Consider the following 23813-nt stretch of genomic DNA (forward strand, 5'->3'; position numbering starts at 1 on the left):
CCAGCTCCCAGCACTGTCGTGTGTCTTTATACAGCAAGTCACAGGTGAGTTAGCAGCGGAACAAGAAGTATTTCATCTTTAATGGACACACGGCAGAGAACAAGCGCCAATGAGCCTCACAAGCCCAGTTTTCTTTATCTCCCTATACAGTGCATTAAAGTGACTCAACAGATAAGTCTCTGGGTATTGGGGATGTTCACAGGCACACGTGTTTTGCTCATATCAGGGCTTAAGGCCAGATTCTCCAGCAAGTGTAAATCTGTGGACACTGATGGGACAAAACCAATTAAAACCTCATTAAGACCGTGCCGCATTCAAGCTTAGACTGGTTGCCATTAAAAGCGTAACCCCTGTAAACAGCTAAAAACAGCCCTGTCTGATGGATCATCGTCCTTTCTTGTCTTACATACATGGATAACAACACGTACACCTGGTAGCTCTCTGCAGTACCCATTCTTGTTTCTCAGAGCAGTCTCTAGACAGGCCTACCTTTTATATCGCTTTTCTATAGGTGATCACTCAAAACACCAACATAAAACCATGAGCCCCGGGGTGCTCTTTTTCTCAAGCTCATATTAATGATTTGGGGTTGTCCCTTACTTCTCCCAGCTCCAACCAGAGCCCTTTAAAGGTTTCGTATCTAGGGAGACTGAAGAGCTCTTCAGAGAACACAAATGGCTTCCCACTAGCCAGAACTCAATCAATTGTCATGGATCACCAACCAGAGGACAGGAAAATGGGACCAGGCCAGGGCCAAAGTCAACAAGATAGCAGCTACTGCAGAATTTCTGATTTCTCCTAGATTTTTATCACTGAAGGGAACGTGGATGATGGCAGCAGAGATGATCAGAAACAGGAGCCGCAGCAACGGTTACAAAGCCACAGCAGAAGGGGTAAAGGCTGAAGCCACCTCCTAAAGGCTCAGCCCCAAACTGAGCCACGTCCATCACTGCAGGAGCCACGGCCAGCCCCTGCCTTGCTTCTCTCTACAAGGTTTAAAGAACTGGTGGGTCAAGAGGAAAAACAGCCTCTGCATAGGTAGGCCATCGGGTTTGGGTTTCAGCACAACGACCCACCACGTAAGGTCCACCCTGGTCCATAAGCAGCATCTCTGCTCACATCCCTTCACTGAACAGCAAATCCCTTTCTCACCACCGGCCCTGTGCTCTGATCCCCGCAGCTGAGAGCATCCTGGGGCGGGGGCAAGCGACAACGGTCACAGCCCCAAAGCTCCTGTTTCATGAGGAGGTACAAACCCCTGCACAATACTCTTTCCTTCTGGATTAAGAAATATTTCCCCCAATGGATTATTAACCTACTGGAAAAAATTCCAGCAACAAAAAGAAAATGCACTCAGAGAGATAAAACTGATTCGGTTCAATAGTCTTGAGTTATGCACCAGATACTGGCTGGACTGTCGCAGAGCAAACTTTGTGTTGTCACTGATGTCTAACACAGCTCCCCTCTTACACACAATGCCCCTTCCCCACCGCCCACCTCGGGAAGGTCCACACTAATTAAAATGCAAACATTAAAATGGGAAGGACTTGTCCCTTACAGTTATGATGCCCGCATCTACCCCTCCCCTTTAAACTCCAAGGCATAGACAATTTCAGGGGTAGAGGGAAGATACTCAGTTTCTTTTTTTCTTTCCCATCCCCCTGCGCCTGCAATAGGCTTCTGGGAGTGGGAAAAGGGGGCAGGTTTTGGGGAGGATACCTCATGGCTTGAAATATCCACCTGTGCAATACTGCTACCACCGCCAGGCTCCTCCGCTCCCTCCTCTCCCCACTCTCGCATCGTTTCCCTGCCAGGCTCCAAGAGCGGAGCTGATGGCTGGGGCCTGGGGTTTACAAAACTGATTCTGAAACAGCATCTTCCTGTTTGCGCTTGTGAGGGATTGGTAAAAGACCCCCAGGGATGCTCAGCGGAGGCCAGAAAATCAAGGGGTACCCTAAGTTGCTAGATTTGTCCCCGTCCTCCTCTACATAATTTCCTCTTTCTTGCCTAGCAAATGCCATTTTTTTTTACCTCTGTCACATCTTCTAAGCTGCAGCTCCAGACCCACTGTGCCTAAGTGCTTTACTCCTTCTCTCTAAAGGGCTCAAGAGTCAGGATTTGGTTTCTCCAGCTGTGAGGATGCTCCCACAGCTGTGCTCTGTGGGGATGTTTGGCTTACCTACCCTGAAACAGCGAGAAAAAGAAGAGGCAGGGAATCCCTCCAGCCTTCAGGCCCTCCCCCCCAGGCAACGAGTTCACAAATGGCAAACAAAACACAGATTTGCAACTAGCTCGTGGGGGAAACCTGTTATGAATTATGCTCAGCCAGATTAGGCTGAAGCTCCACCGATGGAGCAGCAGTTTTATGATTCAGCGAGAACGCAGCCGTGAGGTATTTTTCTGTCCATTTAGACAAGTAGATAGTTTCAAGCCTTGGTTAACCAGGACTTAAAGGAGAAGTACGGTTTCGACTTCTGATGACTTCCCTTTGGGCCCGCTCCCCACCCCCTATCACCTTCTCCTGCCCAAAACTCAGGTCTTCCTCCCGCACCGAGACCTTCCGATAAAATGCCACCACAGAGCCAACTTCAGTTTGAACTCAAACATTCGTCACCACGGAACGGCTGTCGGGCGTTCGGTGCATTCTCTTAGCCAACGCCAGGACAGACAGAGAAGCAGCCAGGGTCAACTCACAAACAGATACAAAGCAAAGAGACAGAGAGACAGAAATTTAGAGGCCAGTCACCAATAAAGATGGAGAAGGGTGTGAAGATGCTCCCAAATTGCAGAGCCTCTAAATGCATGGAACCAAGCGTTCAGTCACTCTCTCACTCTTGGATATAATGTTCGGTTGGATGGCATTCTCTTACACGCTGGTAGGGCCAGGCTCTTTCCATTCAATCCCAGCCGTTATCCTTGATCATGTGAGCTAGTTCAATGATGTATTTGCCTTCTTTATACTTCTGGCTGCTTTCAAAAGCGTGTTCCTAAAGAAAAAAACAAACAAAAATGGAGAAAGAATGAGATCAAGATGGTATTTGGAGGTAAACTCCCAGTTATAGCTCAGATCCGGGAATACTGGTAGAAGTCTTAGCCATGTCTACAGTGTGAAACAAACTGCAGGTTTCCTGTCGGCTTTCAGAAAAAATGATATTGGAAGAATCTTAAATCCTGCTTTTAGCTGTCTTTACAGGACAAAAAGAACAAGGGACACCACATAAACGTGCAGCCTCCTTAGGCCAACGGCAACAGCTCCTTGAACTACGCTTTAGGAATCATCAGTGGTAAAATCCACCTGTCTCTAGGGTGGTCTGAGACTTCACTGATGTCTGTTAAGAACGCAGAGGTTTTCTGATGACGCGTGCTGTAAAAGCACTGCCATCGGGAACAAGGCGGATTATGGCAAAATTCATGTGGCAATGGAGCCGATGGACACTGAGGGATGGGAAGGACCCACTCTGCGCACACGTCCTTGCAGCCACAGAAACACGCAGTGCTCCAGCACTGCCGACGGGAACGTCAGGAAATCATGGGGTCCCTCAAGAGCTGTGCCGTCTGCATGCATGTAGTGCATCTGAAATAATGGCATTCTATTGCTGGGGAGGCTTGGGCTTACTGCTCTGTTTACGAAACTCTGTCTTTTGTTTCACAATAAACTCAATTTATGTACTTAGTGTCCTTCTCCATTTGTGAGATCCATGCTGTGCTTCTGCATGAATTCCTACTGCATCAATTTTTGATGCTTTACTTTTTATACGCTTTCAACTGATTCATTAAATAATATTTCTGTCCAGAGGCCACAGATATGATATAGGTTTCAAATGGTCAAAATGTTTTGACAAACAAGTACGCTGTGTGCCTCCTGCAGCAGAAATTAGGATGTAGTGTAAGCCTTTATTTGAAGGTAATCGAATTTATGAAGAGCAAGAGACAGCAAACAGATAAACTCATGTTCAACAGGGGAAGGACACAGGGTTAACAATACATGGATCATCCTATTATTCTGATATTGTCTGGGAAAAAAGACAGTATGAACCACAAGGCTGGCTGAAGTCATCCTCATTTATGTTAAGCATCACTAAGGGATGCCCACCAAAACCATGCCCATATATTCTTAATTAAAAAATTCATTAGCCACAACGAGCTCCTGCTCTGAATGGATGCAATAAGCACAAGACAGGAGAGAAAATGTAAATGCGGGAAGGAAAAAAGACGTGGCTACAAGACCAGAACCCGCATTTCTGGTTCCGAAGTTCATGGCCTTTCCACGAAACCACGTCACCTTCCAAAAGGGCTGGAGCAAAGACATCCAGGGCAAAAACAAATGATACTGATACTCACATATTTCCAACCCAGTGTGGTTTTGCAGTTTTCACAGTAAATATCTGCAACCGCATGTAATCCTGTTAATAACACCCGCTCCTCTGCAGGGCCACAACCCACATTAACTCTGGGGAAAAAGGAGAGATGCTCCCTATTAGCACGTCTTTGCACACCAAGGCGCCACAACGAAGCCGACAGCGATTTTATTGCAGTAGTTGAAAACAAAAGCAGGAGGTTCAGGATACTGAGTACCACAGCTGTGCCCTGAACAAAGACCTCTTGCAGTTCCCCGACAGAATGAAAAGGTAAAACAGATTTCTTTTTCAACTAAAAATTCTATAGAGCTCTGAACAGAAGATTAATAACATTCTAGCAAATTGCACTAATTATGCATTTGAGAAAGGTTTTCATTTTCAAATTGATAAAATGGTACTTTTACTTTCCCAAATGGAAACTTGAAAAATGTAAATGAAATCACCAGTTCTGCTGAAAGGCATCCCAGCACTGATCTCACCAAAACTATTTTCAGTTATTGGGAAAATTGCACTTATTTTTTATGCTAACCCTAAAAAAAACGTATTTAGATACTATTTATTCTCTGTATTTACAAAACTCTGACTCTTTGGCCTAACGACATTCTCTGAGAAGAGAATGACTCATCTGTTAGCTCTTATTTCTCAATCTGATGATGAAAAAAACCACCTTTTCCTAGCTACTTATCTGAAACCTCAACAGAAAATCAAATAGGAATCAGTGCTATTTCCTGCCTCTTTCTCCAAGCATTTTCAGCAAGCTCCCAAGTCTCGAGCAGAGGTTTTCTAAAGGAAGACAGACAGTCTTTTTGTTTTCTTCTTCACGAGGGTTTTCTTAAACCTATCCTAGGAGATGCAGAGGTGACACATACGAAGGAATACTCACACTGAATTGAAGAGGTATGCTCGTCCTTGGCTTCCTTGGAAGGACTGAAAGGCAAAAAAAGCAGAATTCAGTTGACTGGTTGATAGAAATCAGGCTAAATCAGGACTCGCCCTCAACGACTGCTTTAATGGTGGTTATAGCAGCTGTAAGCCAGGGCCAGAGGAAGGGACGTCACTGCAGCGCTCGAGATGGACTGAGCACAAAGTCAAATGTCAACTGAGCCCCGCTGCAGAGGGCTTGTCCTGCAGACAGGAAGGGGGCAGCTCCCTCCAGTTCTAATTCCTGCCCATTTCACTGGGAGCCCACTGGGAGCTTCACCTGAAATCACTGCGTTTCCAGTGCTGTACAGGCCCAATGTACTTTTCAAGAGTTAAGCTGTTTTCTCTCTCATATCCCAGCAAAGTCCATTTCCACCCTGTCAGTTCTGTTGATGAATTTCTCACTGCTGCCTCGACTTTACCAAACACAGCCTTGCTGTCAAATATCGATTTGACTCTCTTTTCTAAAAACAAGGTGCTCACAGAGGCTTCCCGTTGCACTACCCATTTTGAAACACTGCTGCTGCAAGCGACGGCATGTGAACAGATGGATGCTGAACAAAACAGAGGTTGGGATCTATTTGTGCAACGTGCTTTGCACACAAGCACAACCTCTCGTAATTTTACAAAAGACCTTAACCTTGCTGAGGTGTCTGCAAGCCTTCATATTCCCACTAATGCCAGAGAGATCTTCAGGACCAGATCTAAACGTACAACAAGATACAACTGAGTAGAGATGAACGTGGACAAGACAGAACCACATGGCAGCAAAACCACACCAGATAATCCATCACCAGTCATGGCACATCCTCTCTGTCCTGTTTTTCCTCAGGATCTTAGAGCATCACCACAAAAAGGTGATGCTTCGAAGAGAGCGGGGCAATGCCGGCCCTGCAGGACACTGGGACATGTCCAAGAGCCAGCAGGCTCCATTCGTGTCGTCTGTAACATCGCCCTGTGCCAGTGCCTTGCTGACAAGAGCTGGCTCACATACAGCAAGTGCTACCTGCATTTTTAATGCCCTTTGACAAGCACACACTAAATTAAACATTTAGTGCCTATAAGGAAGGGCACGGTTGCTCTCAGCACACAAGTTACCTTATGAGGTACCTCAGGGAATGCACGCACTGAGGGGCAAGGGACCAGGAAAGTCAAAGAGCAGCTTTTCTGGACCATTTAAACCTTTGCCTTGCACTGTATCAGGAACCTCAGAATATTTAACAGTTTTCTTAAAACCTCAGCTTCTATAGATGGGTGATGACTTCAAACTAAATACCCTTAAAAGGTGGGGAAACAGAGTTTTGAGAGAAAAGAGAAACAGATAAGGTTTTACCTCCCCATCCCGCTAACACTGCTCATTTATTTAGTCAGGAGCAGCCCAACCCTGGGGCAGCACAAACGTGCTCTCCCCACACCACACAAAGCAATCTTTGGGGGGTCCCTGCCCTTCCATCAGTGCCACCCTAGGGACATACCCCTATGCCTGCCCAACAGAGGAGCAAAGTCACAGCCATGCCTGAGAACCACTGAGCCCATGGATGAGTCTGGACCCCATTTCTTACATCCACACACCTCTGCACTTATCGGCTAACCCCCTTCCCCTCTGCACTGGGGAGGCCTCTGCGTGTTTCCAGCCAATGGTCCCAATTCCCGGAGCTGGGGTACCAACCCCTGAGCTCCAGTGAGTATTTCTTGGGTGCTGCCCAGTGAAACAGCAAGCAGCTCTGTAACAGCCTGGAAGAGCTCTCTCCATCACCAGCCCTGCTTGTGGGGAAGGCAGAGATGGGAAATTCACTGACCAGCAGGAGGGAACAAAACACAATAAAGGCGTGATTTAAAACCACCCTGACAGGAGAACAAGTACAGTTTGTCACGGTGTTTACCCTGGCGACCTTGATGTCAAGGTGCTCTTTAGAAGTGGGAAGGGCCCGCTGGAAGATCCTAAATTGCATGAACGTATGCCCAAGGCTCCTCACCATGGAGCAGGGGCACCTCTGTGGACGCACAGCGCTGCAGAGCATGCAGGCAGGGACACAAACCCAGCCATAGGAGCTGCCTGGGAGGTCTGGGTGGCAGCAAGGGCTCTGCCAACTACAAACTCACCGCCTGGCAAAAGAAAATGACTCAGTCCTGGAGAAATAACCGTGCTTCAGAGGAGGCTGAAGCCCAGTATTAGTTGCCACCCAGGGCACTGAAGAGCCACTCCGGATTCAGAGAGGACGCCCGAGGCACTTGGATATCTCTTTCAGTCAGACAAAAGCAGTGCCCTGAGGAATGCCACTTTTCTTAGGCAGGAATTAAATAGGACACATGGCTCAAGTATGTTTGTGTAATAGCATTTATTAGAGAAGCTTCTTTTAATGCTTCTGCAGTGCTCAAGTTCTTTATTACTGTTGTTGTCGGCTGGCTGATACCCCAGATGCCAACTAGGTCTGGCATGGCTGCTACAAAACACACACTGCTTTGTCTCAGTGTCCTGTGTGGTAAAGGAGGAACCGACACAAAGCTGATGCCCTCCCAGGCCAGAAAGAAGAGTCCAAGCCAGACCCAAAAATGCTCTGTCTCTCCACGGCAAAGAGCAGGGCACTGACTGTCCACGCTGCAGAAGAGGGACACCAGCCTGGAAGGATTAACTGTAGATGGGTACAGGGATGAAACAGGAGGTCCTGCAGCACCATCTGTGCCATCAAAGCAAAATGAAAGCAGATGAAGCTCGCTAACCATTCAGTCTTTCCCAATAAATACTTTTCCATAAACACCAAAGTGACTAAGTTTGCCAATAACAACAACCATAGGAGCAAAGTTTTTATTGGTACAGAAATAGGATTTTCCATTACTGCTGTGCAAAGGTCTGTCTTTAATAAACAACAAAACCAAACCCATCGGCTTTGTGTTCAGCGCTCACTGGACACTATTCCAGCCTGCTCCCAGGGGACAGGAGCATCTTTCAGAGGTGCCTTTCCTTCCAGCTCAAGCCAGCACTTTAGGGCAGCTAAGGGCAGTCACTGCAGGAAAAAAAATCACATTCATGATCTCCTGCCCAAGAGGAACTTTTAAACACACCACTTCTCGGCTTTCAGTGCTGCTGCCTGTCTTCATACTCGCCCTCCAGCCAGCTAAGGATTTGGCAAATCATACAAAAAGAAGTGGAAAAAGGTCTGGCAACCATGTCAGGTTCGCCCATGCCTTTGCTCTCTGCAGGACTAAGCCGACTGTGTCATTATAAAGGTAGCACAGGCAGGTTTTATCTGGGTGTTGTAACCTCAGCGTTTTCTGGAGCTCTTCCTTCTCTTCTGGCACTCTAGCAAAATTGGCACATCCTGTAAAGGGCATTACGAAATCAGAAGAAACAGATCTATTTATACACAAACAGATGTGCTTTGCTGTCGGTTGTGTTTGGTTTGTTTGGTTTTTTTTTTAAGAAACACACAAAGTGTTTTCCACAACACCCGCAGTTTTCCCTGAGCAGTGACAGTCAGCAGCAAGACCTACTTTCTATGCTATGCATTTTCTCTATGTAGATTTTCTTGATATACATTCAAAGGTGTATCTCACACGCATGCTTTGAAATCCCAGATTTTGTATTCTCTAAAACAACAGCTCCTGGCATCGCTTTCCAGCTGAAAGAAATGGAAAGGATTTTGTTGTTGTGGTTCCCCACTGATAGCCCAAGCACATATTTTTCTCTGCACTGCTAACGCTCAGTGTCTGGCTTGGCAGCGCATCTGTATATGCCAGCAACAAAATTCCCTCCCCATCCTGCTTGAGCCCTCTAAAAAACAACCCATGCTTTTGATGTGCAACGCACAACAGCTTATTCCTCCTGATCGCTCACGGTCAAAACCCTTCCCCGCTCCTGGATGCTCCACTCAGCACAGAGGCGTCTAAGAGCTGCTGCTCCAAGGAGCGCTGATTTGAGTACCCAGGTGGGAAACCACAAGCCTGGAATCAGCTTTTGGCTGCAGATCCTGGCCTGCCAAGCTGCTCTCATTATGGCAGAAGCTCCACGTTATGCTGCCTTTGGCAGCTGCTCTGGTTGAAGAAGTTCCTGTCGCCCAATTTACAGACGCTCATTACAGCCCCATCAGCTGCACCGATTCCAAATTAGATCTGTGAAATCATTATTTTTAAAAAACAAATACTTGCTGGGAGTGGGTGGGGTTGAGAGAAATAGCTTTTTCTCCTTTTACCACCTCATGGATCCAGTTTAAAGGGCAATCACACAGACTGCTTAATAACCTCGGTACGGGGGCAGACACAGTCATTCCGAGTAGGAAGTTCTCAAACTAAATTTGCTGGCAAAGAACCCCAGTGCAGAACTGCAGCTCTAGTGAGAGCCGGTCTGCAGGACAGGGAGTTTGGGTTTCACAGATGCTGTCAGAGCAGATCTGCCGCAGAAGAAAGTGTAACACGCAGCCAGCATCTAACAAGTGCCAGCTCCTCTGTGGCAGACACGCTCTGCTTGCTGGAGGTGGCCTCAGCCTGAAAGACTCAAAGCTGAACCCTTATATGTTCAACACCCAGACCTTGAGAGCTCTCTTTTTGGTTTAGTCCATTTGTTATATTCTGGCCTTTATCTCAAGTGCTAGATCTCCCATCCTGTTTGCTCCGAGCAAGATGTGCGACTCCTTCAGAGCCTTCTTCAACCCACAGACACCCACGGGCGCACACCGTGCCACTTCATCACTCCGGATGTTTCACACCCCACCTGCCTTCCCACCACCACTAGACCTTTCCATTTCCACATTCCCGGTACTGGCAACCGCTGGAGACACAGAAGGAAATTTTTACATTCAGTCAGCACAGCCAGGGAAAGGCACGAATCCTGAATGTGCTCCAAGCACGCCTACGCACCATACCCCTTTCCCCCGGTACCTACAGCTCCTCATTCACGGCGCAGCCCACTCAGCACTTTCACACTCTGAACAGACCGATGGGATTAGTGCCCCAAGTCTTTGTGCCGGCATTCGACAACAGGCTAAACACAAAAAGAACTGGCTGGAACCATCGGGAAAAATAGGAGGCAGTTGTCAGGACTAAACGGCTGCTTACTGGTGCTTGTTCTCTGCAGACTGCGGCAGAGAAAACCCCCGCTTACCTGCGTCCAGCTGGCAGCCTTTTAACAAACCAATAAAACAAAACCAAAAAGGCAACTGGGCCCAAAGAGGTGCAAGGGGGAACGGGAACAAAGTGTGCCCCTCCATGTTATGCTCCTGAAAGCTACAAATAATTCTCAATGCAAGGATGCAAACAGGAATGGAGGGCCCAAAGCCATCACCAGAATCAATGGCAGTCAGCACTTCCTCGGCAATGTGAAACGGCAGCAGCCCGAGAAGTCAAATGACCACAGCCATCTAGACTCCTCAACAAAGGACACGTTTTCTGTGCTTGTGATAGTTCCACAGGGACAGAGCAATTCAGTGAGTAACAGAAACAATATTATGAACTCCCCGGTTTAAGAGGCACCGAAGTCTGTGGGAGAAAAATTCATCCAGCACCTATTCAGAGACAGACTGTTATCACCTATTTCCCACCCACACGTACAACTCCTAAGTCACCAGTCATTTGCACAACACCGCTTGGAGGATTTACTTACTCTTGCTGCTGATTTAGCCTTCAAACACAAAGGATAAGATGCTTTCATAAAATATAACTTGAATAGGGAGAGGAGATCTTTGAAGATGACCAATGCACGATGTCAGTCCCACCAGAGTGCACGTGAATTTGTGTATAAGAATATGCTCCACGGCACAGGCTCTCCTCACACTCATCCCGCTGCCTCCAGCGCTTAATCCCAGTTCCTATCAGCTGCTATATCCCACCTAACAACCGATATCACATAGAAAGTTCTGCCTAAATGGCACCTTTCAATGGCACCTTGATTAAAAAGAGACGTCCTGCAATGTGTTTAGGGGAACCACTATGCCTGGGAACAGCACTAGGCGTACTCTAAGAGGAGGTTACAGGTGAGTCACTGCACAGTGGAAACAAAGTTAGGAAAATATAACTACAAAAATACCTGCTGCAGATCATGGGGTCTGCCCTAGACAGCGCGAGCCCTTTCAACCATTCCTAACAACCAGTATCACACAGAAAGTTCTGCCTAAATGGCACCTTTCAAGACTTATTAATTATGGCAATAACAATTTGATTAAAAAGAGACGTCCTGCAATGTGTTTAGGGGAACCACTATGCCTGGGAACAGCACTAGGCGTACTCTAAGAGGAGGTTACAGGTGAGTCACTGCACAGTGGAAACAAAGTTAGGAAAATATAACTACAAAAATACCTGCTGCAGATCATGGGGTCTGCCCTAGACAGCGCGAGCCCTTTCAACCATTCACTTACATCACGCTCAACTATTTCCCAAGGGAGCAGGAGTTCAATTACTTGGTCCCTGTGTGCAGGCAGACTACAGAGACCTCCTCCAGGTTCATTAATTCCACCTTGTTCTTCCTCACAGAAGGGACACTCAATGGATCAGATTAAACCGAGATTCAATTTTGCTCCGATTATGCGAGATACAGACCCACGTCAAGGGAACCGGTTACATTATTCCACCTCATGCACAGATGTGACCTTACCCTGCTCAAACTGAGTTCCTGAGTTTTAATTGAGTTTTAACGTGGGTCCTTAATGCTATTTAAAGCCCAAAGTCGATATGGAATTAGTGGACCAAACTCATCTCTGAAGTAATTCAATTAATTCAGCTCAGCTTTATTCTCCAGCAGTTTATGTTGCTGTGCGATTACACAGTGAATAACTATGAGGCTGACATGTTTCATCCCAGGAACAGCTACATCCGAGCAGTTTTACACTGTGTTTGCGTCTCAGGTCGTGTAGTCTGTGAGAAGGAAGAGGCACAGACTGGAAAGATGAAAGACGGTAGTACACTTTGCATTTTATTCTGATGGGAGATGTTATTCCTATTTCTCATGCTGCCTCCCAGGTGTTCATTCAATCCCCTCCATCCCTCAGCACCTGACACAAGCAGGGGCAAGCCGCGTTTCCGAGAAGAGGCTTTTATCCCAGCAGGAACCAGCTCAGCACTTTCACTGCACAGGACAGGTAGGGAGAGGCTGCAGCCGGTGCAAGAGGCCTGAACACAGACCTGAAAAACCCCAGCAGGCCGCCCTGCTGGCATCACCTCCGCTTCCCAACAAGTAAATGCTCTGCTGTCAGGGAAAAGGTCCATTTAATGGAGAAAATTATCAGTGAGTGAAGAACCTCACACTTTGGCTATACTCCAATTGTTTCTTTGGGGGAAGCATTGATTCCTGCTCAGTGTGCGTGAGGAAAACCTGAGCCCTTGGAGTTGCTTTACACTGCGTGAGCTGGGTCTGGGCCCTCTACCCCTGTGCCACAACCAGGAGAGACCGAAGGGCAGGATTCCCAGAGAGGCTCAAAGCCAGCTCTTGCCGCTGGCTGAAGGCGTCTTCAGACCCACTCCAACCCACAGGATCCCTTCAGCATGCACACAGCCTCCACGTCACCGACTGCTCCAAAACCAGCGGTCCAGTAACCACAGGCCAGCATCCCCCCTCCTGATCCTGAAAGGACTCAGCTTGGCTCAAATTCTGACAAATTTAAGTAGTAGATGATTTTTTTTTTTTAAATAAATAAGAACTTAAAACAGACGGGGGTTTGTGTTTGGTTGGGTTTGGTTTTTGCTCTTGTTTTGTTTTTGAAGTGAGACTCTCTCATCTTTTCATGTTTCTACAAGTTGAAACTACAAAAAACCAGCACTGTTCCCAAGACTCCCAAAAACACTAAGGAAAAAGCATCTTGAAGCACCGGACGCTATTTGGCACACACTGCATTATCTCTGCAACGTCAACACTGCTCAGGAAGGCTGCAAACAAGCGCGACCATGCAGATGCCGGATCCCATCAGCAGTGAGCCAGGAACCGCAACTCTGTCCTGTCCATTGGAGCAGCTCCCCAACACACGTCAGCACAACGCCAAGGTGACACCAATGCCCTGCGCTGCTCCCAGGCAGAGAGGCTGCACAAACTGATTTAAATGGGTCAGGATCCAGGAGCAAATTCCCAGTTATTAATTCATGTGTCAGTACAGCTGTCCATTACCACCAGAGGGGAGGGCAGGAGATTCAGTCTTTCAAAGGGAAATTGTATACTGCAGTCGCAGAGGAGAGATCTCTTTGGAAGCTTTGCAATTAATGAAAATCCTTATTTAGGGAAATACAAATTGCCTAAAATTGAGGTTTTCGTTTTTCCTCAAGTGCAAAGATTGATTTAAACCACCACTCTGCTAAACCAAAGCTTGAGCAAAGCCCTGTACAGCATGTCAAAATTCAGAGAGTAGTTGCAAAAGAGCTCTGTCCCCCTGTCGCTCCCATGTACCTGGCAGGCTCCCCTCCAGATTTGACTCGGTTCAAACGCAATGCTGTTACATCTCATCACGTTACCATGAGCCCTGTGCTATTCAGCCTCCTTATTAAAGCCCTGGCCTCCTGGACCTGCTCTTACTTATTTTTAAAATGTAGTTCTAGCCCCCAGACTTCAAAGTGAAATTTCTAAATGTGAATTGCTAGAGGCACAAACAACTGAAGGCAAATTAAAAAAAAAATACACCAGAATTATTACTCCTATAAAACTTTACAATATTGTGGGGCTTCTCTTGCGATTTTAATGGGCTCTACAGTTGCTGCTGCTGTTGTGCTTCAAAACTTTGAGCAGGTCTGGTTGTCTTCTTGCAGGGTAAACACCTCGGCCCCAGTCCTGCCCCTGCCTCTTGCTGCCAGGGAACAAACCGCTGTATAATACAGATGTGCAGTGCAGGTAAAACTCTCCTCTAATGGGAAACTGATCTCTTTTTTGGGGGAAGAGTTAAAAGATATCTAGGCTTTTTAATAATTTCCACCATCTTCTGGAGCTACACATGTATTGACACCAGAGTGCTTAATCAGGCAAAGAAAAAAGCATTGCCTAAAGAGCATTTATAACCCCAGGGAAAGGAGTGGGGTGAAAGGACAGGCATTCATCTGAGACATCTGCTTCATTTCACATGGTGCACTCCAAATTATAAGCCATGCCACCCCACAGAAGCAGCATGGGATTAGAGAGAGGAAACCACAAATTCACGTACACAAACACCACAGGTTTGCTCCTGCTGGACAACAAGTAGAGTACCACTTGCAACAAAAGACCAACATTTACCCAACGTTAAACCAAGGAAAACCACCCAGCTCTGCCTGCTGGCAGAAGTGGTGTTAATTCACGTCAAGTGCACAGAGCTCCTCGCAGAAGCCCAGGAGAAGAGCAGTGCCTAAAAAGAGAGGGTAAGCTCCACATTCACTGCAGCATTAAGCATGGGAAAGGAAATTAAAATCCACATCTTCCAGGTCCCCATGCTGGGCCTGGCCCAAGTACTGCTGGTTAACCCTGATCCTCCACGGCTTCTCTCCCAGCAGACACCAGCACTCCCAGGGCTGCAGGGAGCTCAAGGGAGTTGAGATGGGTTTGGCATCTCTGGCACTGAAGTCATCTGTGACATCCATCAAACTCAAGCTTTTCCATATTGCACTTTACATACCAAGATGTAGAGAAGGGCTTGGTTATTTACCATTAGAAACTAGAGAAGATGAAAACAAAAGCCAGTGGTGTCTTTCTGCATACAAAAGAGATGGTGAATCTGCAATTGCTACAGTAGCAGCCGAAGGGGTTTTCACCCCCACTCCCTGTTAATGCCAGCCCAAACTGTCCAGCAATCAAGTCGTTTTAAAAAGGAGTGGCAGGGGGGAGGGTAAAGCCCTGTCTTTCTTTCCACATTAATTCCTGCTACTGCATGGGTTTTAGAGATAAACACAAGACAGAACAGGGATGGAAGATGGAAACTGCTAATGCAACAAGTTATTTAATTAGCAGTATAATAGCGACTGTCTGTGTACCAGTGGAACAGCGTATGCCATTAATACAGCCGCTAAGCTCACAATAGCACCAGTGCTGACAACGAGAACAGACTGGCTTTTCAGCAAAAGCAGATCCATTCAGGGCAGCAGTGCTTCTCTGGCCCTGGGTAAGATCCCCAACAGTGAGATGAAGCCACCATATGCACACCTTACTGCTGAGGGAGTTCATCAGGAGTTATATTTGTGGTACTGAAATTCATTTTATTACTGCAGATGTGCCTTCTAAAGACACTGAACAAAGAAGTGAGTGCCAGAGGACAGGTCCCCACAGACACTGAGGTCTCTCAGCCATGCCAGAGTGCAGGACAGGCCCAGACTCTTACACATTTGAAGCCGAAGATGAGTGTACCCATGCCCGCATTTCTCCCCAGCTCCTCCCTCTCACAGCTGGGATGGAATCAAGGTGTTCACACTGGAGCTTAGTCTGATTTTAGCTCAGCTCTTCTGCGGCAATTGCTGCTGAAAGGAGAGAGATCACTGGAAATCTTTGAATTCCAGGTTTCAGGCAAAGGCAGTTTCAGTTTCTACCTTCATTATTGCTACTTATTCTGACAGCTGCAATTTCCATGCAAACACAGCAAGTGTTTTAAGAGAGCAGACTCTGGGTGGAGTTTCCTTGTGCACTTGAGCTTCAATCCTTGCCCATTTCAGTTCTGCTGGCTGAGAAAAGCTGTCAGGCCAAGCACCTCTGGCAGACGGAAGCCAAGGCCCCTCTCCAGGAGCCAGCCAGACTCCTCCAGAGATTTGCTGCTTGCTGGCAGACATAACAGCTCCCCTAAACCAGATGTGAATCCCTCTGATAGCAATTCCTGCTACTATGAAATAAGACTGCAATGGAAAACATCGTAAGATATTCCTCCTGAGAAAGCAGGGTACTCTCACCAAGATGCAGCAGTGAAAAAGCCCCCCGCACCTGGCCCCCACACTCAAGCGCGTGTGTGACTAAATTACAGATTAAACCAGAGGTCTGAGAGTTGTGAGACTCTTGTGTTTTTCCTGGGCTTGTTCTTACAACTATAAATCAGATTAGAAGTACAAACCTGCACGGAAAGTTCTCAGGGCAGTTCAGCCCATCAGCAAGCCTCGAGCCTGCTGGCATTTCCTTCTCTTCCAACTGCAAGGGCCAACCACCAAAACACCCAAGGAACCTGGGAAGGCTCAGACCTGATCAACTCCATGCTCCAGTTGTTCAGGATTTGCAGCAGTTGCAGCAAAAACCCTGATGATTCACTGTCCTTCGTCCCTGGCAGTTCCCTGGGTAATAAATGGGAACAATGTTTTATTTATGCCCAGGTCATCAATTCTAAGACAGAGGAAGCAGCAGATGAAAGGAGAGTTATTTCCATAAAGAAAGAGATGGATTGGAAAAATCCATTTTTACCCTGTCCCTCCTCCTTGACAGGGAATTCTAAACTGTTTTGAATTATTACCTTTCTCCTTCTTTTTGGAACAGAATGAAATATATTAGAATCACACAGCAATTAATTGTGTAAAAACACAATTATAAAAGGAAGAAAAAAATTACCTTAGGCTCCTGCTTTTAAACAACCACATCCTTCCTAAATAAGAGGCCTGATCCTGACTGCCTTCAGATCCCATTACAGACAGTAGGAACCATGGAAGCACAGCAGCTCGAAGGGTGAGCCCCAAAGGAAGCAAATACACAGGACAGAAAGATCCAATTTAGGTCGCTATACGATGCAATAGGTACTACAAATACTACACAGCTCAGATTTCATATCCTGACTTTCTTCTTGCAAAGGGCATTTCTGTTTGTTTATTCCCTCACACATAAAGGCTTTTCAGAGCTGATGAGAGGCACTCGGATGACAGCCTTGGAGACCTGCTTCCCTCCTCCTGCTGCAATGCAGGCCAGGAACAGCAAGGCCAGCAACCACCAATCTGTTCAGCAAAGGCGTCTCAGGGATGCGCTTGATTGCAAGAGTTCATCTCTGCCCAATCCATGCTCAATCAGGTCACGATGCTGAAGGAAAACGCTCCCATTTAACAACTCTGATGACACACTGAGAACTGAAGTCCCTTCAACTTGCATTTAAATTTTAAGCTTCATGGAAGCCAAGAAGTGCAAGATCCCCCAAGTTCACTGCAGTGAAATGGGATGCAAAAAACCTCAATGACTTCTCACAGAACTGCTTTGCTGGTCATCACTTACAGTTTGAACTCTAGCAATACTTGCAATTAAGAGCAAGCTCTGAGTAATAACCTGAAAGTGACAATTCATTAGGGAACAAGAGTTGAAAAAAGCAGGATCCAAAAGCTACTGGACAGCTTCTAGAAAAGTGCATAAATTTGATAAACCTGGAGCATAAAAAGCTACCAGCAAATAAATGAACAGAAGCTTACAGTGCAGTGCTGAGCCAGTAAGACCAATACAATTACAAAATGTGTACACCGTGAAGATGTTACTGCTGAGTCTGGAACAACGAGACCAGCCCCAGCTCCGTCCCACGCCAAAATGCTAAAGATGTAGGATAGAGCCACAAAAATGACACAAAACTGGAAAAATTAACATTGTACCATGGCAAAGTTGAATCTGTTCAAGCCTATCAAAAAAAGTGAGCAAGAGTGACCCTGGTTATTGTAAACCAGAACCCTTTATATGGAGAAAGAGTAGGTACTATAGATCTATTTCATTAGCAAAAGAGAAAAAAAGGCAAATGATGGGAAGCACAAGTCAGACAAATACGAAATTCAAAGTCTCCAATTTTTAATAGTACGGATGATTAACCACTGGAAAAAATGACCAAAGGGAACAGTGAATTTTCCCTCTTGAAGCCTTCAAATCAAGACTAAATGTTTTTTCTGACAGACATGCTGCAGTCATGATGAAATCTGCTGGCCCGTGCTCCAGAGGAGGTCAGATGTGGTGATGTGATGGCTCCTCCTGGCCTTAAGAGTTCATTACTGTGAAACTAGGAACTTAAATTTCTATTTGGGAAGAAACAAGATCCACTTTTAAAGCAAGAAGAACCCCAGGTAACGAAAAATGGTAAGAACTTCACCCATGAAAAGGGAATATTCATCTCACCCCCCAGAGTTTTTTCCTATGATGGAAATACCCCATTTTCACTTGGCTACTCTTGGACGCTTACTGAACGCCTCTGTCTTTTCCCATTAGATTAAAGTCTAGAAACAACCACATGGCAATTGTAGGGTTATTGTGTTAGCTTGTGTACGTGCCCTGCCCCTCAGCAAATAATTTCACATTTTTGAGGCAAACTGACATGCAAATGTTGGCTGGTTCATGAGAAGCGAGGCACTAACATTACACACTGCATTCCCCATGTGCTCAGAAAGAAAAAAGGAGGGCAGAAAAAAACCAACAATTACTGCTTACTTCATCTATACACGATAAATCAAATGCTTTGAAGTAACCAAATTCATCCACAACTTATCTGAAAGTTTCAAACCCTTTTAAGATCCTCCAGTCGCAACACTGAGCAAAGTGTGATGTCTTCAGCCTGCCATAAAGGTCTTGGAGAGGCTCCTGTAGCAAAAGGCTGAGGCTCCAGCAGTCTGCTGGCCAGGGAAGCAGATAGCCACAACTACTGGGTGCAAGGTTTGCTTATAAACCTTGCAATTCCCGTCCATGAAGACAGAAAAGAGATCCTCTAAGCGTGCCCTAGCTCACAATCCAAGCCCAATGAGGAAAGCCAGGCACAGGCAAGTTCTCTGTTTTTTCTAAAAAGAAAAAGCTGGAAGAGCTGCAGCCTTTTGTGTTGAAGGATTTCACATTCAGGTTCAGTGAGGGTCCTCTGCAGACATCAAAGGAAAGCATTAAACTTCCTCAGCAAGCCTTAGGCTAACTTCAGAGGATACATCACTGCATAATGCTTAGCAGTTGGATCACAGTAATTCATGAAAAAAAGAAACTGCAGGACGCCCACAAGACATTCCCTACATATTTCCATAATCGGGGAACATTTCTGCTGAATTACTGTTTACGTAGCAATAAAACTCTGCAACCAAGGCACTAACACGGCCGGTTTTGACCTGCATCTCTCTCTCGTTCCCACCCTTTTCTACTGGCCACCAGGTACATATGAATTCAAACAGAACAGAAAGGGCTAACAAAGAGTTTCAACAGCACAGAAACCAGCATCACATCTGCCACTTTGAGAAAGAGATGCTATTTACACTGCCGAGTGGCTATTGCATTAGCCATTCCTCCAGGCCTCACTAAAAATGATGCAGAAGGCACATTTCTCAAGAAAAGCTCCTCCATCTCCTTCCTGGAGAGGTTTTACCACCATTGATTATTGAACATGTATTTTTTCTTAAACATTCCGAAAACCACAGGATGCTGTGACTGAGAAAAAGAAACGCAACAACAAATATCCTTCACGCATTTTTTGGCAATTGGAAGGCACTGAAATATGCTTTTAACTACAGTCGCCTGGCATGGTATTTTTGTTTTTACAGTAAAGCCAAAGAAGATTAGGACACGCTGTACTAATTCACAGGAGCAGACAGAACCTGCTCCAAAGCTTTATCTTCCACACAGACTGGACAAAACAGCAGCATTTCCAGTGTACAGGTGGGGAAAGCAGGACCAAAGGTATGGAGCGACTCACTGAAGGTCACAGGGAAGCTGTTGCAGGGCAAGGTTGAGTTCCCAAAGTCTCAGTCCACTTAGGCATTGGAAAAAGCAATGAAACAAGAGCATGTACTAAATTTGGCTTAAATGATGCATTGCTACAGGGGAACAAGAACCTCCCCTCATGCTAACCCAGACACCAAAGGAACATAGAAAGGAAAACTGGTTACTTGCTCCACCCAATGTATCTGATATCCTTATATTTCCTAAGTCAATAAGACCTTTCTTGGCCAGACGATCCAACCCACAATTTAGATCCCATTACAAATCAGACACACTAAACCACTTTCTCCCTCCGGCTGCAGAAGATAAAAGGCCAAGCAAGCAGGCAACATTTTGGTAACTGGCCTCATGTAACAGCTTTGGATTTTCTTAAAAGCCTCGGCATCGATTGTTTTCTTTAAATAGCAATGGCTTTTTTGAGAAACCTTCTACCCACTTCAATGCACAAAGTTTTCCTTAAGTAGAAAAAATACCACAAAAACTGCCCTGCCAAGGCATATTTGTGAAAGAGTTTTGAATACCTGGTCCCAGCAAAACACTTGGAAGTCAAAGTAAGTTCAGACTGGTGCTGAAGGGCCAAGAGGGCAAAACTTGGAGATGAAGAGGAAATAAAGTATGGATGGACCCAGAACAATACTGGGACTCAGCTCCAGCCAACACTGCTGTTTGTATGCATCCAAAGGAACTACAAGCTCAAGGCATCCAAAGCAGCCCAGCTCTCATGTGGTCTCTGCACAACTTGGGGCAAAAGGAACAGAGGAATTAGGTTCACCAAGCCAAAACACCAACACCCTGCTGTTACATAAAGGCCTGCATTCTGGAGAGCGTTTCCAAAGATGGTGTCATTTGGGCTGTTTGGACTGAAGTGTCATAGTCAGGTCCAGGATGGGATACACTCCAGTTTGGCTAAATCTCCCACTCTCTCTTTCTTCCTTCCATTTGCCACACTTTTATATGGAAAACAAGCACAGCAACTGCACTGCCTGGCTCTCAGATGCTTCTAAAAGGCTGTGCTGAAAGAACTGCAGGCCTCAGGGAGATGTTCAGAACCTCACTCAAACAGATAAAAAGATGACTGTTTAAGTTTGCCTGGGAAAGTTTCTGCACATATTGGAAACCCCTTGAGGCAGGGACTACTCTTCTGCTCTCAGTTTAATAGCCAGTTGTACAAATTACGATTGCACAATTACTTTTATAAAGTTTTCAAATTATACAAAAATGCATCTTACTAAGGTTTATAACTCTGAGAAATAAAACCTAAAACCTCAACCCCTTTGCATTCAAGTTGCATGACCCGCTAGTGCCCCACCAGCAACGTGGTCCCAAAACTACTGCAAGTTTACACAGCAGTCTGCAATGAACTTTGTAGAACACACAGATACAAGCACTGTAGCATACTGTAGACAAAATTTTGGTGATTCGATACACATAGCCTCACATTGCGCTTTCATTCCTTCCCTCCCATGTCCACATTTTAGCAGTCAGCATTCTTGAGCAGTTGCTGCATGCCTCGACGGCTACAAGCCCAAATTCCAAGCAGTCTCCAGCACGGGCATTGCCCTGCTGGAAGCCACTTACCTGCAAAGCTGGCTGCATGGCACAGGGGACAACACGGATCACGGACGTGAAACAAGGAGAAGGAGGAAGCGTCAAAGGGGCGCATTGCCTTGTGCTTTCCTTAGCTGAGGCCCAGCAATGCCAAAAAAGCAGTGCACAAACTCTAATTCACCATAAAAGCAGTAAGTCAAACAAGCCTCCTTTATTCGGTAAGGCGTATTGTGTCCCAGCACAAAATGCAGCTGGTAACGACTCTCCCAATGGAAAGGCAGGGGAGTAACTACCCCATTTTACACATATCTGAACCGAGCACAGGAGCCTTAAGTCACCCAGCTGGTCTGAGAGGCTGAATGCGTTTCACATCTAGACCTGGACACAGACTGCAGTGGATATTTACATTTCAAAGCGTCTTTCTGTTGAGGAAATGTAAAACTTCCCCTTCTTTAAAAGCTGGGGGCTTTGCGGTCCTCAAGGCCAGCTCTGCTAAGAACCACTGCAATTGTACCAGAAGGAGAGGACCCTGTGCGAGGCCCAGAACAATTCACAAGTGACAGCCAAATAAGAAGCCTGTCTATTCAGAAACAGTGAAAAATAAAACTGTAGCTGTCTGCAATCAGCATTATTCAATACTTAAATCCTCTCGTTTGGCATGGAAACAACATCGCAGAGGAGCAGATCAACCTGGCCCATGCAAGAACCAAGAAAACAAGGAAGAAGACCAACAGAAGAAGACAGCTCTAAGCACCCAGCACAGAGAACCCAAAAGGGCCTCCACAGCTGCCAAGATGTCAGCCCTTTAAGGACAGATGCCCTTGGTGCAAGGTGACACATTCCAACCTTTTCCATGCAAACAGGAAGGGGGAAGCACTGCACACTGCCTAAGGAGCAGAGCACCTCTGTCTCTTGTGACCCTGGCGTCTCTCAAGGCTGCTCCAAGCAGCTGAACTGCTTTAAGTTGCACGTGTGTGCGCACACAGAGGTCACAGCACAATTTCCTCTCATCTCAGCTAATAAATTTTATGGTGCGTCTGCTTCCAAACATAAATTTTATAAGCTGAATAAACTTTAGGGAACAGTTGATTGCCAAAGCAGTTAAAACCTGAAAACTTGATGCCCGACCACAGCCAGGCACTGCAGGCTCCAACAGACACTCTGGGAAAGTTTAGTTTTCACACTTCAGAAAGAGATCCCCTTACTGGGGATCATCCATCCCTTGCTTTTTCATTGCAAAGTGTCTTATGGATAGCAGACTGGCAAAATAGGAGCGTTTGACCAAAAACTCAGCAGTCTTTGGAAAGGTGACTTACATTTCGGTGAAAGCACCGAAGAACCTTCCCTTAAGCAGGGGCTTTAGTGTAGTTGCTTGGTACAGCTGAAAGCTTAACAGAGAGAATATCTCCAGACACTGTGCCTCCAAATCATGATCACGCAACAACTTTTTGGTGATGCTGATGAACAAGTAGTATTGGGAAGGTAATTCACGCAGTCCTGGCCAGCAGTTACAGCAGTTTTACAGCTGGCAATGACAGGGAATAGGCGATACAATGGGAAAGACAGACGACTAGCAAGCACTCCAGAGGCCCAAATTTGGAAACCTGTCCCTTACAGCTATTTTCAAGCTCGCTTAAAACAAAAGCAGCAGCTCACAAGTAGGTCCTTTCAGTCGAGAGCCCATTTTCCAAGCAAAAACTGTGGTACCGGTTAAGGCCGGGCATTTCCAACAGCAAGTGACCCACAGTGCGAGTGAACACACCCTTCCGCACCCCGGGGAGGAGGTGTCCACCCAGCACCTGCGGGTGAGGTCACGCACGTACCTTGGAGATGAGCTCATCATGGTTGGCGAGATGAGCCCTGCAGTGAATGCAGCTGTAGGTCCTGTGGCACGAAGGCAGATATGCCTGGAAAGTCTTGGACCTTGTCATCTTCACCATTGGAGCCACTGAGCGCTGCGTGAACTCTGGGGTGGCCCAGGAGGCACTCCCGCAGGACGGGTCGCACGGGAAACACCGGAAGACACAGGTAAAGGCCGTGGTTTGGCAGGTGATGGGTGTGGGGCAGGCTCCACACACTGGTGACTGCTTCAGAGGAAGAAATTCGGGCAGAGGGAACTGGGGACTTCACAGCAACCTGAGGTCAAAAAAGAACACAGACAGAAAACTCAGCTCAAAGGTGACAACAGTCTCCCAGTCCACGGGACGATCCGGGCTTTGATTGAGAGCAGGGAAGAGCCAGAGCAGCCAGGAGATAGGTGTGATGGCTGCGGGTCAGATCGAGGAGGACAGTTTTATCCACAGCTCAGCCGCTGACGTGCTGACTGCTCTTGCATCTCCCTGCTTCTGTTATCTACCACCTTCCTATCGCTCCCATGCTCGCAATCTCTATTCGTTATGCCAACACGTAATGGATGTGGAAGTGACTACAGAGCC

General features: G+C 46.5%; 1 protein-coding gene across 1 annotated transcript; it reads right to left on the reverse strand.

Annotated features, from left to right (window-relative positions):
• Positions 1–2053: 2053 nt before the first annotated feature.
• On the reverse strand, positions 2054–23503 carry LOC104535590 (protein yippee-like 2). Its single transcript, XM_010180961.1, has 4 exons — positions 23202–23503; positions 5242–5285; positions 4342–4450; positions 2054–2987 (listed from the first exon to the last, which is right to left on the reverse strand). Exons 1-4 carry the CDS (start codon positions 23316–23318, stop codon positions 2898–2900), a joined length of 360 nt encoding a protein of 119 aa, XP_010179263.1. The 5' UTR covers positions 23319–23503; the 3' UTR covers positions 2054–2897.
• Between the last annotated feature and the right edge of the window lie 310 nt (positions 23504–23813).

The sequence above is a fragment of the Mesitornis unicolor genome, unplaced genomic scaffold (assembly GCF_000695765.1).
Source record: "Mesitornis unicolor isolate BGI_N332 unplaced genomic scaffold, ASM69576v1 scaffold18463, whole genome shotgun sequence".
NCBI lineage: Eukaryota > Metazoa > Chordata > Aves > Mesitornithiformes > Mesitornithidae > Mesitornis > Mesitornis unicolor.